This window comes from Galleria mellonella, unplaced genomic scaffold (genome assembly GCF_026898425.1).
Source record: "Galleria mellonella isolate WM207_F2 unplaced genomic scaffold, CSIRO_AGI_GalMel_v1 utg121, whole genome shotgun sequence".
Lineage (NCBI taxonomy): Eukaryota > Metazoa > Arthropoda > Insecta > Lepidoptera > Pyralidae > Galleria > Galleria mellonella.
Genome location: NW_026441983.1, coordinates 212622 through 226467, shown reverse-complemented (window position 1 = coordinate 226467; position 13846 = coordinate 212622). Strand labels below are relative to the sequence as shown.

The window sequence follows — 13846 nt, the reverse complement described above, 5'->3', positions numbered from 1 at the left end:
GGGGACGGGATTGTTAGTAGCGGTGGTATGTATCCGGGAGGACTAGTCTGACCTACAGTAGGCGGGGGGACGAGATTGTTAGTAGCGGGGGTATGTATCCGGGAGGACTAGTCTGACCTACAGTAGGCGGGGGGACGGGATTGTTAGTAGCGGGGGTATGTATCCGGGATGACTAGTCTGACCTACAGTAGGCGGGGGGACGGGATTGTTAGTAGCGGGGGTATGTATCCGGGATGACTAGTCTGACCTACAGTAGGCGGGGGGACGGGATTGTTAGTAGCGGGGGTATGTATCCGGGAGGACTAGTCTGACCTACAGTAGGCGGGGGGACGGGATTGTTAGTAGCGGGGGTATGTATCCGGGATGACTAGTCTGACCTACAGTAGGCGGGGGGACGGGATTGTTAGTAGCGGGGGTATGTATCCGGGATGACTAGTCTGACCTACAGTAGGCGGGGGGACGGGATTGTTAGTAGCGGGGGTATGTATCCGGGAGGACTAGTCTGACCTACAGTAGGCGGGGGGACGGGATTGTTAGTAGCGGGGGTATGTATCCGGGAGGACTAGTCTGACCTACAGTAGGCGGGGGGACGGGATTGTTAGTAGCGGGGGTACTAACTTACTTCATATATCTTAGAGTTTGTAATAGATATTATTACTAGTAGGTAAGGAGGTCTTGTAAAATATCGTGGCTTACTCTTTAGAGAATTCACCAGAATAGACTAAATAGATCTGACTTCATTCTCACCTATTACCACTCACTGGAGCCCCATCAGCGTATTCTGGTAGGGCGGACGGGGTTACCATCTCACTGTCGTATATAAAAAGTACTGGCTACTCCATTCTGATGATGAAGAGCATCAGAACTCACTTGGGCGGTTTCTCGACAGTGCGGTACTGCTTGAAGGCGAGCAGTAGCCGCTGTATGCCGTCCAGCGAGTTGGGCAGCTGGCGGCCGTTCAGCTCCTGTATCTTGAGCCGGATCCACTCCAGCAGCGCGCTCACCAGCCGCGAGTACTCCGCCTTGCGGTCGTCGCAGTCCTTCAGTTGGCCGATGATCTGGTAGAAGCACTTACTGTCTTAGTCTCCACATACTTACTGATAAATGGAAAAGTTACTGTCTCTCTGTTACCTTATTTTACACTTAAACTACTGAACTAATATTGATGAATTTTGATACAGAAACAGATTGGACCTTCAAGAAGGACATAGACTAGTTTTTGTAGTAAAAATAAAACTTGAAGGGGATGAAATACGGGATGAAAGTACTTGTGTGGGAAATCAAAGTAACATAGTACATTGCAGTTCGATAGCAGAGCGCTTTTTATAATACATACATACATATTTGTCACGCCTGTCTCCTATTAGGGTAGGCAGAAACATTGGAACACCAAATGCTTTGATTCAAACGGACCACTTTCGCTACTTCCACATTCATCAATCTTTTTTACACACGCTCGCCGGTTACGGGTACTTTTAATTTGGCCCTTCTTCAGCACTTCGCCTATTTGGTCGACATACGTCCGTCTACGGCGGCACCTACCGACATCTCCATTCATTCTTGCTCGATAAATCTCTTACGTAAATCTTCTTTCATCCATCCTCTCTTTTTAAAATAATCAGAAAATTGTTAGATTCTTGTTGATATGTTTGTTTTAGGATGCACTAGCGGCCCGTCCCGGCTTCGCACGGGTGGACATTTTTACAACATTTTAAAAAATGGCTATTGTGACATAACGATAATAGTTGGACATATAGTTTTTTGTAGTTATTGATATTTTCTTCAATATTGTAGAACATACTTTTGTTCTATCACCAATAGTTTCCGCAGCGCACGCGACCAAAGATATTTTATAGCATTTTTCTACACCTCGAGTTACGTTACTAAAGTTTTAGTAAGGATCCCTAATGTTTTCTAGCAATAAATATAGCCTATGTTACTCAGGGTGAATGTAGCTTTCTAATGGTGGAAGAATTTTTGAAATCGGCAAAATAGTTTTTGTGTTTATTCATTACAAACATACTATCTATCTATCCTATTTAAGAGCTGCGCTCTTGTCGGTGGAGCTCTCGCCACTCACTACGATTGTCAGCGAGTCCCCTCACCACTTGATACGACACGACATGCATACACACAAAAATACAAATCTTTCCTCTTTATAATATTAGTGTAGACATACGTTGGCGATCCTGCGACCACTCTTCTGCTCGTTCTTCATCCTGGCGAAGGTGTGGTAGTAGCTGGCCACGTAAGTCATCACCGACTTCTCGTCCGGGCGGCTCGTGTCCACGTCTAGACAAGAGAATAGAATACAAATAATCTTTACTGAAAAAGACTTAATGGGGGGGAGTAATTGATAGTAATGGGGGTTAAACCCATTGCCAGCAATACACCCTCTATCACGTCGACCTCCACTTGGTTCCCCCTGAAAACCACCTTGGTTAATTCTAGTTGAATTCGTCACGATGGGCTAACTGACCTGCTTTCATCCTCATTAGTCATCTATCACTGGTGCCCCGCCAGTGTACACCGATAGCGCAGACGGGGTTACCATACCATTATCACCCATTAAAAAAAACACCTAGTTCAGGAGAATATCTACTGTAATCAATGGTACGTACCCTCGGCGTCAAGCAGCTTGGGTATGCCGAGGTGTTTGTGGGCCACGTCGAACGCATGGTTTAAGGTCTCCACGTGGTCCGTCGCCGGCACCTCCGCCCACCGGAACAGGTCGGGCCTGTGGCACGTGACAACATAAATAAATAAATTAATTAAATATAAAATACTATTAAAATAAACTTCATTGTAAGCATTTCGGTCGTGTGTTCCCAGCATAGCATATGCTACCCCTTCCTTTCCCAAGGGAGTCGCAAGACGACTAAAGGAGGGCGAGGGATGGGCAGAAGCGTCCCTCTTAAAACATCTTTATAGCCTGACTGCGGTTGCCAACCTGCTTGCCAAACCTGGCAACTACTCGCAAAACCTAAGAGGGAGGCAGTCAACCATAGGGAAGTGTCAGAGTACTCGTATGCGGTACTAATAGTTTTTTTTTTATACAACTCAGATTGGCAAACAAGCTGACTGCCCACCTGATGGAAAGTGGTAACCGTCGCCTATAGACATGAGCAGTACCATGGACATAACAATACTGTTTCGCCCATGATACCCCCCATGCGTTGCCATTCCTGAGGACTCAGGTGTTATTCCTCTGTACCGTGTAAATTCACTGCCATATCGCACCCTTCAAACCGAAACACAGCCATGCAAACACAACTGCTTCACGGTTGAAACACGAACGCGACAGAGCTACCCAAACAATCGACTTTTGTACAAAGTCTCCCTCTGGACATACGTGTACTGTATGTGTTTTGAACTAGTGGCGGGCACGGTACCTGTGCGCGTGTATGAGGGCGTTGAACCCGAGCCCGGAGCGCCACGAGTCGGTGAAGTTGTGGATGTTGACGCCGTGGTAGCCGCTGGTCTTGCGCTGGCACCACAGCAGCAGCGCGTCCTTCGCAGACTTCTTCTCGGACGACTCATTCTCTTCGTCCTGATCGCAGATACGACAATTTTTAGGATTTTTTTAGCACTGAAGTGGCAAACCAGCATACGGCCGGGGGGAGAAGGGATTGTTAGTAATGGGGGTAAATAGCCCCATTGCTAGCAATATACTATATCAGGTCGACCTCCTCGTGGTTTCCCCTGGAAACCATCATGTCTGATTTATTATTAGATTCGTCACGGTGGGCTAATTGACCTGCTTTTTCCTCACCTATCATCACTCACTGGTGTCCTGCCGGTGTATACCATCCATTACAAAAAAAAAACAAGCATACGGCCCACCTGATGGCAAGTGGTTATGAACACCTGCAATACTAGAAGTATTACGCGCGCGTTGCCGACCCTGAAGAAACCTCTTTACCCCCCTTTTGAAGAAGCCCATGCTGTAGTCTCTTGGGAAAACCTCGGTAGGAAGCTCATTCCATAACCTGAGTGTTCATGGGAGGAAACATCTCTGAATCCGCACTGTGTGCGACCATTGGATACTTTAGTAAAATACTCGTAATTACATGGGACAGGAATCGCTAGGTGTCACTGGTGCCCCGCCAGTGGTTTCTTTTTTTATACAACTTAGAATAGCAAACAAGCTGACGGCCCACCTGATGGAAAGTGGTAACCGTCGCCTATAGACATGAGCAGTACCGTGGACATAACAGAGTATACTGTTTCGCCCATGATACCCCCCATGCGTTGCCATTCCTGAGGACTCAGGTGTTATTCCTCTGTACCCTGTAAATTCACGCCATATCCCACCCTTCAAACTGAAACACAGCCATGCAAACATAACTGCTTCACGATTGAAACACGAATGGGACAGAGGTACTCACGTAATCGACTTTTGTACAAAGTCTCCCTCTGGTAAAGTATATGTGTAAACCGATAGTTTGGACGTTGTCACTATGTTACCTGGATATAACGCGGGCGAAAATACCATATTACAATCACCTATAAACAAAATGGGGCAGTCAGAGACATCAGAGGCCTGTTGCGGTTATGGTGGTATCTCTATCACGCCATCGATTTGGTCTGCTAACGTCGTTTCCGATCACCAGAGAGCTATTCAGTAAAGTCAGTATATACTTACCACGTCGATCTCAATCTCCTGTATCTGGAAGCGCAGGATGATGGTCCAGATGAGGCCGAGGATAAGGCGGGGGTTGCCGTCCACGATGTCCTCGGCGCCGATCGACTCCAGCCGCACCTGCAGGCACACCGCAATCATTGATCAATGCATCCAAATAAGAGGGGAAAGAAAGGTAGAGTACAAAGTTAAAAGAGTTTCCTGGATTAGAGAGAAAGAAAGAAGCTGGTTTGTTGATAAAATTTTTTTTGTTTAATCCCGCCACCATCAGTACACGTGTGACTGCCAACACACGAAGATGGACCACCACTGTTACTACCATTTCCCCAGCCTTCCATACTAGCCTTCATATTTCATATTAATATATTTATCTCAGAACGTGGTAAAATATATTTTCTCAAACATGCTCGGAAATGTGAGCATTATTTTGACAATATTCTTAGAGATAAATCAAAATTGCCGTACTGGCCAGATACATGCGGGCAGCGGCCGGCAAAAATTGTATGAAAATCCATATCTGTCGTGTTTTGCGGCCAGATAAATTACTATGTAAACTCATATCTGTCCTGTAATTTAAAAATGGAATGACCTTTTACTTCGAAACATGGCTACCAAAGAAGTAACTAATAAAAGGTTTTATTTAAATTCCGAACTGGCTTGCAAATAGAAAGCTGTTTACTGAAAAAAAAAACAAAGGAACATTATGGCGCGTGAAAAATTATGATTGTTCGTTATTCGTCATTGAACTTAAAAAGTAAAATTGTGTTTTTTAATTTCCGCGCATTGTTTGAGAAAAGTACTATACAAGCCTTGGCCACAACTAGGCATTGATGGACTCACGTATGTGTGCCTCGGCTACGCCTCGGCCCACATTTGCACGTTCGTACATCAATGCCTCAGTTGCTGGCCGCTGCATTAATGTACTATTCTATTATTGTTATGACTAGCGATCCGACCCTGCTTCGCACGCGTAGATATAATTTTCAAAAATAATATAAATTACAAGTTGATAATGTAGCCTATTCTATAGGTGAGGGAATTTTTAAAATAGATTGAGTAGTTCTTGAGTTTATCTATTACAGACAAACAATTAAATCTAATGTTTCCTCTTTGATATTTGATGATATCAGTCGTTAAGTGTCCACTGCTGGACATATGTCTTAGCTCATAGGGGGGGGGGGGGGTTGTCCGTAGTTCTCACGTCTTGCAGGCGGGATAGCAACCACAGTTAGGCTTTGGAGATGTTTTAAGAGGGACGCTGCTACCCATCCCTCGTCCCCTTAGTCGGCTCTGATGACATCCACGGGGAAGGAAGGGGTGACCCATTATATGCCAGGACATATAGACTAGTATAATTTACGTCAAGTGACATTTTTAACCGAAAACCAAGGTAATAGAGCTGGGAATGGATCGTGCATGGAGAAGCCTCACAAATGACACCGGAGCCGAACTTATAAGGCATCTGTAGGAATGCTGCATACTACACACAACGAACAAGTAATCCCGTATTGAATTTCGTATTAGAATCTTCATGGTCTGGTGGGAAGAGAGTTGCTTTGTATAGACGAGGTATTGGGTTCGATTTTCGACGACATAATTATCATGTGGTATCGTGGACTATGATATCGACACCTTTGGTAATTCTTTAGTGCAGTTCACTAGGCTTATTAATAATATGGATTGGTAGTTTTTTTTTTTTGATGGGTGAAAATGGTATGATAGCCCCGCCTGCGCTAACGGGATACGCTGGCGGAGCACCAGTGAAGGGTGATAGATGAGAATGAAAACAGGCCAGTTAGCTCATCATGATGAATTCATCAGGAATTAACCATCATAGTTTCCAGGGAGAACCGCGAGGAGGTCGACCTGTTGCTAGCAATGGGATTGTTAGTAAATAGTAAATTGTTAGTAATAGGGTTTAACTACCCAATTGCTAGCAATTTACCCTAACAGGTCGACCTCCACGTGGTTTCCTCTGGAAACCATTGTGCTAGATTCTGTATGTAGTCATCACGATGGGCTAACTGACATGCTTTTTCATTCTCACCTATCATCCTTCACTGGTGCCCCGCCCGTGTATACCGATAGCGCAGGCGGGGTTACCATTCCATAATCATCCATTAAAAAAAAAACACTTTTATTAAAAAAACATCTTTGGGCGTGACCTACTCGCCCCCCCCCCCCTCCTTAATTATGCCCATACTTGAAATTTCAAAAGGTTTCCCTGCATCATACCAACACTCACCTTCGTGTGCAGGAAGCTCAAACTCTTGTTGACGTTCTCAATCTTGTGAACCCGCATGCGGCCGGAGTTGGGCCTCGGCAGCCGCTCGCCGCTGATGATCTCCAGCAGCTTCAGCAGCCGCCGCCCGTCCGCCAGGTCCACGAACAGGTCCTCCACCTCCATGCGGGCCTGCGGAACGACCGAGGAGTAGTTTATACAAATTCAAATCATCGGGGGGAAAGGGACTGTTAGCAATGGAGTTTGACAGCCCCATTGCTAGCAATATACCTTATTAGGTCGACCTCTACGTGGCTCCCCCTGGAAACCATCGTGAACATTTCTTGTTGAGTGCCTTTCCATCCTCACCTATCATCCCTCACTGGTGCCCCGACAGCGTATACCGTTTGCGCAGGCGGGATTGCCATTCCATTATCATCCATTAAAAAACAATACTCTCGCGTTCAAGGCTAAAGAAGACCCAGATTGATACACCGATCCAACCAACCACTTTAATACACCATTGACATGCTTTAGTCTATTTTCAACTTTACTGACGATTTTATTGTATGACTGTAAAATAATTAATGTTATGTGATTAATTGTATTGTATGGGTGGGCTACCCATACATCGGGCATACAATACAATGTTTTACTTTAACACGTTAATAACATCTTACGAAAAGTTGTAATGTAATAACAATAAATATTTATTCTATTTTATTTCTGTTCTATTTCTATTCTATTTCTATTCTATTTCTATTCTATTTCTATTCTATTTCTATTCTATTTCTATTCTATTTCTATTCTATTTCTATTCTATTTCTATTCTATTTCTATTCTATTTCTATTCTATTTCTATTCTATTTCTATTCTATTTCTATTCTATTTCTATTCTATTTCTATTCTATTTCTATTCTATTTCTATTCTATTTCTATTCTATTTCTATTCTATTTCTATTCTATTTCTATTCTACTTCTATTCTACTTCTATTCTATTTCTATTCTATTTCTATTCTATTTCTATTCTATTTCTATTTCTATTCTATTTCTATTCTATTTCTATTCTATTTCTATTCTATTTCTATTCTATTTCTATTCTATTTCTATTCTATTTCTATTCTATTTCTATTCTATTTCTATTCTATTTCTATTCTATTTCTATTCTATTTCTATTCTATTTCTATTCTATTTCTATTCTATTTCTATTCTATTTCTATTCTATTTCTATTCTATTTCTATTCTATTTCTATTCTATTTCTATTCTATTTCTATTCTATTTCTATTCTATTTCTATTCTATTTCTATTCTATTTCTATTCTATTTCTATTCTATTTCTATTCTATTCCTATTCTATTTTATTCCATCTAGACGTGGTGTACGAGTGTTTAATTGATTTCCTACAGGGGGAAAGGGATTGTTAGTAATGGAGACTGAGAATCCCATTGCTAGCAATATACCCAACCAGGTCGACCTCCTCGCGGTTCCCCCTGGAAACTATCATGGTTAATTCCTGATGAATTCATCATGATGGGCTAACTGGCCTGTTTTCATTCTCATCTATCACCCTTCACTGGTACTCCGCCAGCGTATCCCGTCAGCGCAGGCGGGGTTACCATACCATTTTCACCCATCAAAAAAAAAATTAATTTCCTACAAACTTTCAACTAGACACTGTTTAAGTTTCAGACACGTAACACTTTGTACATACATATGTGTTAACAATATGTATATATGAACAAATGTTATTTATTATCAACACCTATATATATATGTATATATAATATACGGAAAACATTGTGTCAGAGGTGAGGTCATCGTGGCTCCCAATACGAGCACAGCGGCGTAACCAATCGACCCACTTTGTCATACGTGTATTTAATAATCGAACGACGCCGCTCACTAGTTGTAACTGATAGGGGGGAGAAGGGAGTGTTAGTAATGGAGATTAGCAATCCCATTGCTAGCCATATATCCCTATCAGGTCGACCTCCACACGGTTCCCCATGAAAACTCTTGTCACTGATTTATCGTTCAATTAGTCTCGATAGGCCAAATGACCTGCTTCATCCTCACCTATCGTCCATCACTGGTACCCATCCAGTGTACACCGTTAGCGCAAACGGGGTTACCATTCCATTATCATCCATTAAAAAAAAAAACAATTATTCGATTACTCGAGTCAACCCGACACATGGGCACATCACTGACGCCTATTTAAACATTGTTAACGTTGCCTGGTATGTAATAATTCTAAATAAATAGATACTTTAATTAGCAATAACGTCATCATAATTCCTTTAGCAGACACAAGTGGGTAGCACAGTATAGTGTTTCTTACGTAACTTGTTGATTTTGTATCGAAAAAATGACGATTTCCAGAATGACAAAATGAATATTAGTTAGTAGTCTATTTATTTATTTATTTATTCATTAGTACATATATGTGTACATGGCGGACTTAATGCTAGAAGCATTCTCTCCCAGTCAACCGTAGGCAAGTGGCAGAATACACGAATGCGGTACTAGTAATTATTGATATACATACATACTAAAATTTCTATTTTTCTTATGCAACTTAGAATGGCAAACAAGCTGACGGCCCACCTGATGGAAAGTGGTAACCGTCGCCTATAGACATGAGCAGTACCATGCACATAACAGAGTATACTGTTTCGCCCATGATACCCTCCGTGCGTTGCCATTCCTGAGGACTCAAGTGTAATTCCTTTGTACCCTGTAAATTCACTGCCATATCCCACCCTTCAAACCGAAACACAGCCATGCAAACACAACTGCTTCACGGTAGAAACACGAATGGAACAGAGGTGGCCGAGCAATCGACTTTTGTACAAAGTCTCCCTCTGGTAAAAAAGCTACTTTAATTGGGTAACTTATATGTTCCTATCATTCTATCGTTACCACCATATCAGCTGTTAATTCTTCACTGTTGAACACAATTCTTCCCTCTATTAGGGGGTTTTTCCAGTAGTTACCACGCTTGGTAGACATGTTAGCAACGGCTGTCATGCTTTGGTGATGTTTAAACAGTGAAGCTGCTGCCCATCATTCAACCTCTAAATTCTCTTAGTCTTAGTCTATGCTATAACAAAAAATAAAAATTAAGAATGCAGAATTATCGCTCACCTTCTGCAGGAACGAGTTGATCCATTTCGTGAAAGTCTTTTTCTGTATGTACATGCGCTCATCCTGCAATGCCTTGATGCGGCCCTGCTCGAACTTGAGCGCGTCCTCGCGTTGCGTCATGTTGGTACGCTGCTGCACTGCGCCCGCGTACCCGCCCGGCTCATACTGCGGCCCTGCAGCACGGACAGAGGCGCCGGTCACATTTCATTATGCTCACCTTATGCTCCCAGCGTAGAATAGGCCACCCCTTCCTTTCCCGTGACCATCGTAAGAAGCGACTAAGGGTTTTTTTCTTAATAGGTGATAATGGAGTGGTAACGGGGGGAAAGGGATTGTTAGCAATGGAGTTTGACAGCCCCATTGCTAGCAATATGCCCCATTAGGTCGACTTCCACGTGGTTCCCCCTGGAAACCATCGTGAACAATTCTTGTTGAATTCGTCATGATGGGCTAACTGACCTGCTTCATCCTCGCCTATCATCCTTCACTGGTGCCCCGCCGGTGTATACCGATAGCGCGGGTGGGGTTACCATTCCATTATCACCCATAAAAAAAGAAATGGAGTGGTAACCAATGAGAGATGATAGATGAAGATGATAAGGCAGGTCAGGTAGTCCATCGTGGCGAATTCAACGATAAATTAGTCACGATAGTTTCCAGGGGGAACCGCGTGGATGTCGACCTGATAGGATATATTGATACAAATGAGGATTAACCTCTGCATTACTAACATAACTAACTTTTTTTTATGGGTAAAAATGGTATGGTAACCCCGCCTGCGCTAACGGGATACGCTGGCGGAGCACCAGTGAAGGGTGATAGATGAGAATGAAAACAGGCCAGTCAGCCCATCATGATGAATTCATCAGGAATTAACCATGATAGTTTCCAGAGGGGAACCGCGTGGAGGTCGACCTGTTAGGGGTATATTGCTAGCAATGGGCTATTAGACCTCATTACTAACAATCCCTTTCCCCAGAAAGCAGGTATTTCTTATGCAATGATTAAATTTTATTAAGAGGGGGCCTGGCTGAGGACCAGCGCTGTGCAGCTGTACACACTGCACTGGGACACTCGCAGCGTCAGCCGAGCCAGTTCCTCTTGCCTGATACGGGACACTTTTTATACTATATTTTTTATTATTACTATATTTTCTGACAATAAATATTTTCTATTCTTTTATTTTATCAGCCGTTAACTGCCCACTGCCGGACATAAACCTCCCACTTTTTTTAAAATTTTGCCAGCAGTTGCCACACTTGGCAGATAGGTTGGTAACCACAGTTTGGCTACCATTAAGTTTCCTTGATCGCCTCTTACGACACCCACAGGAGAAAGAGAGCTGGCCCATCCGGCTTACATAGATTATGTTCACTAAAGAAATCCATTCCTTGTAGCTGAAATTTTAATTTCAGACATAGGTTTAGAGATAAAAGGCCGGCAGCACACCTGCAATGCCGTTGGTGTTGTGGGTGATCATGGGCGGCGGTAGTCACTTACCATCAGGTGAGCCGCATGCTCGTTTGCCCCCTGCGTTGTAAAAAAAAAAAGATACGGCGTCTCAAAATCGACACCAGTGAGGCAACCGACATCAAAAAAAGAGCTCCTCAATGAGGCTGCATTTTTTATGTTTGTATCTCGTAACAAACATAAAAAAAAATACTCGGTTAGCTGTGAACCAATTTGGAAAATTGATCCGAGAGATATTTTATCAAAATCGTTTAAGTTTAGTTTAGTTTAGTTTAGTAAATCTAGTTTGGCGAATGACATCGGTGCTTTATTGCGGAAATTTTTAAATAAAAAAATAGAAATTTTACGTCAAACTAAAGACACATTAGTATAAATAGATTATTTAATAATTAAGTGTTAAGATAATTGTACAATTGCTGCAGAATTAAAAAAAAAAAGAAAACAAAATAATTAAAAACAGAAATAGATATAAACTCAAATGATGGCCGCCATTTTTTACTACATGAGCGAACTAACTCCACAGTTTAATTTGTAACATGTTAAAACTGTGTAGCCATACGACACAATACTAGCATACTCACCATATCGTCTGCTAGGTTGGTAGTCCTGGTAGCTCCCTATGCTAACATTGCTCAGCTGTCGCTGCATGTTTCGCGCTATGTCTCATCAGGTTGACAACACTGATTTAACTATAATTTCACTTTTTTTTTTCTATTTACACTATTCTACGATTCTATTTCACTACTCTTTGGTTTTTATTTGTGCCTGTAATTTAGTATTTTTTGTTACAAACAATTCCCGTGAGTAATTTTATACGCTCGTAATATCTTCTTATACGAATTTACTTTTTACAATCTATAATACGCGGGTTTGCCTTCTAGAATTAATTTAGCTTTACATATACATACATAGATCTCTACCCAGAATGTAATTATACTTTTTTTTATATCACAAAGGCGACAAACAAGCCTTAATTTATATGATTAAGGCTTTCCGGATATATATTCAAACGTAGCGTAAAAAAAGCACTTAGTGAGCCGGCCACCCGCGAGCAGAGCATTCTATTTCGGTTGATCGTATTCATAGTCCATATTGTCTCTACTCGCTCGGGGTGTCGTACTCACATACAGTGCTTTAATAAAAAAAAAAAAAATACAGCCCATCTGATCGTAAAAGGTCGCCGTAGTCTATGGACGCCTGCAATACCAGAGGCGTCAGTCGTGCGTTGCCGACCCTGAAGAAACCTTAATACGCTCTTTTTGAAATTCGAATTCAAATCATCTTTGTTCAAATAGACTTTTGTTTATAAACACTTTAAAATCATCATTTTTTTAATCTACCACAGAGTTTGGAAAGTTTTTTGTACTTATTAGATAAATATTGTCCATCTAGAATTAAAATGATTAACAAAAAAAACAATGTATATATACATATACTTTTTAAGTATTATAATATACAATTTATTAAATACTATTACTAATTATAAGCAATCTCCCAAAGCACCACACCGAGGCAGCGCACCCAAGATGCTGGCAGCATTACCTCTTTGGTTTGCTAAACTTTTGGGCAAAGTAGCTACCAGCTCTCGGGTTACCAGTAATGGCTTCAGATATAGATGACGTAACTCCATATTTATAATGTTTATATCATTAAAATGACATTATTATCAACACAAGATAACGATTATAATTCTTATCTGAATTGTACCTGTAATGTACCTATAGCGCCTTTTGTAATTTTTTTATCATTAAGTGGCGACTCAGCCCGGCTTCGTATGGATTTAACTCTTTGACCGTTTTTTTTTAATTTTCGCACATCGCTTTGACAACAAATAGCAGTACAAGTATTTAGCCATCTAGCGAGATTCTTTTTTTTTTTACAACACAGGGGGCAAACGAGCGTGCGGCACACCTGATTGTAAGTGACTACCGCCGCCCATGATCACCCGCAACACCAGCGGCATTGCAGGCGTGCTGCCGGCCTTTTGAAAAGGAATATGCTGTTTTCTTGAAGGTTATGTTGTCGTATCGGTTCGGAAATAATTTTGAGAAGCAATATCAATGTAGGAAAACAAAAATCGCGGGATAACAACGTCAAGAAACATAAAAAACGCGAGCACGTCGTAATGGCGGGATGCGTATTTACGCATCTAGTTGAAACTAGTAGATACTGAAATTTATTTTTCATCGTAGTATTACCTTTAATCATTTAAACAAAAGTCATTAACAGAACAATAACATCAAAAGGGATCGTAGTTTTATTTTTAAAAAATTTAGATGTATAATTTTTAACTGGACAGGTAGTTAATTAAATAACACTAATAATATTTATTAATTCATTTATATTTCAATTTTAAACCATTTCGA

At 41.6% G+C, this 13846-nt stretch overlaps 1 protein-coding gene across 5 annotated transcripts in view; it reads right to left on the bottom strand.

Moving 5' to 3' along the window:
- Positions 1-13846, bottom strand: part of LOC113517173 (spectrin alpha chain, non-erythrocytic 1) — a 116436-nt gene that overhangs the window by 80211 nt on the left and 22379 nt on the right. For all 5 annotated transcript variants that reach the window (XM_052899539.1, XM_052899543.1, XM_052899548.1 and 2 more), the window contains exons 2-9: positions 12062-12245; positions 10011-10183; positions 6888-7055; positions 4646-4762; positions 3393-3550; positions 2622-2737; positions 2180-2292; positions 871-1058 (exon numbers count right to left, since the gene is read on the bottom strand). In XM_052899539.1, coding sequence (XP_052755499.1) covers positions 871-1058; positions 2180-2292; positions 2622-2737; positions 3393-3550; positions 4646-4762; positions 6888-7055; positions 10011-10183; positions 12062-12128 — 1100 coding nt within the window. In that variant the 5' untranslated portion in view covers positions 12129-12245. The remainder of the gene's footprint in view (positions 1-870; positions 1059-2179; positions 2293-2621; positions 2738-3392; positions 3551-4645; positions 4763-6887; positions 7056-10010; positions 10184-12061; positions 12246-13846) is intronic.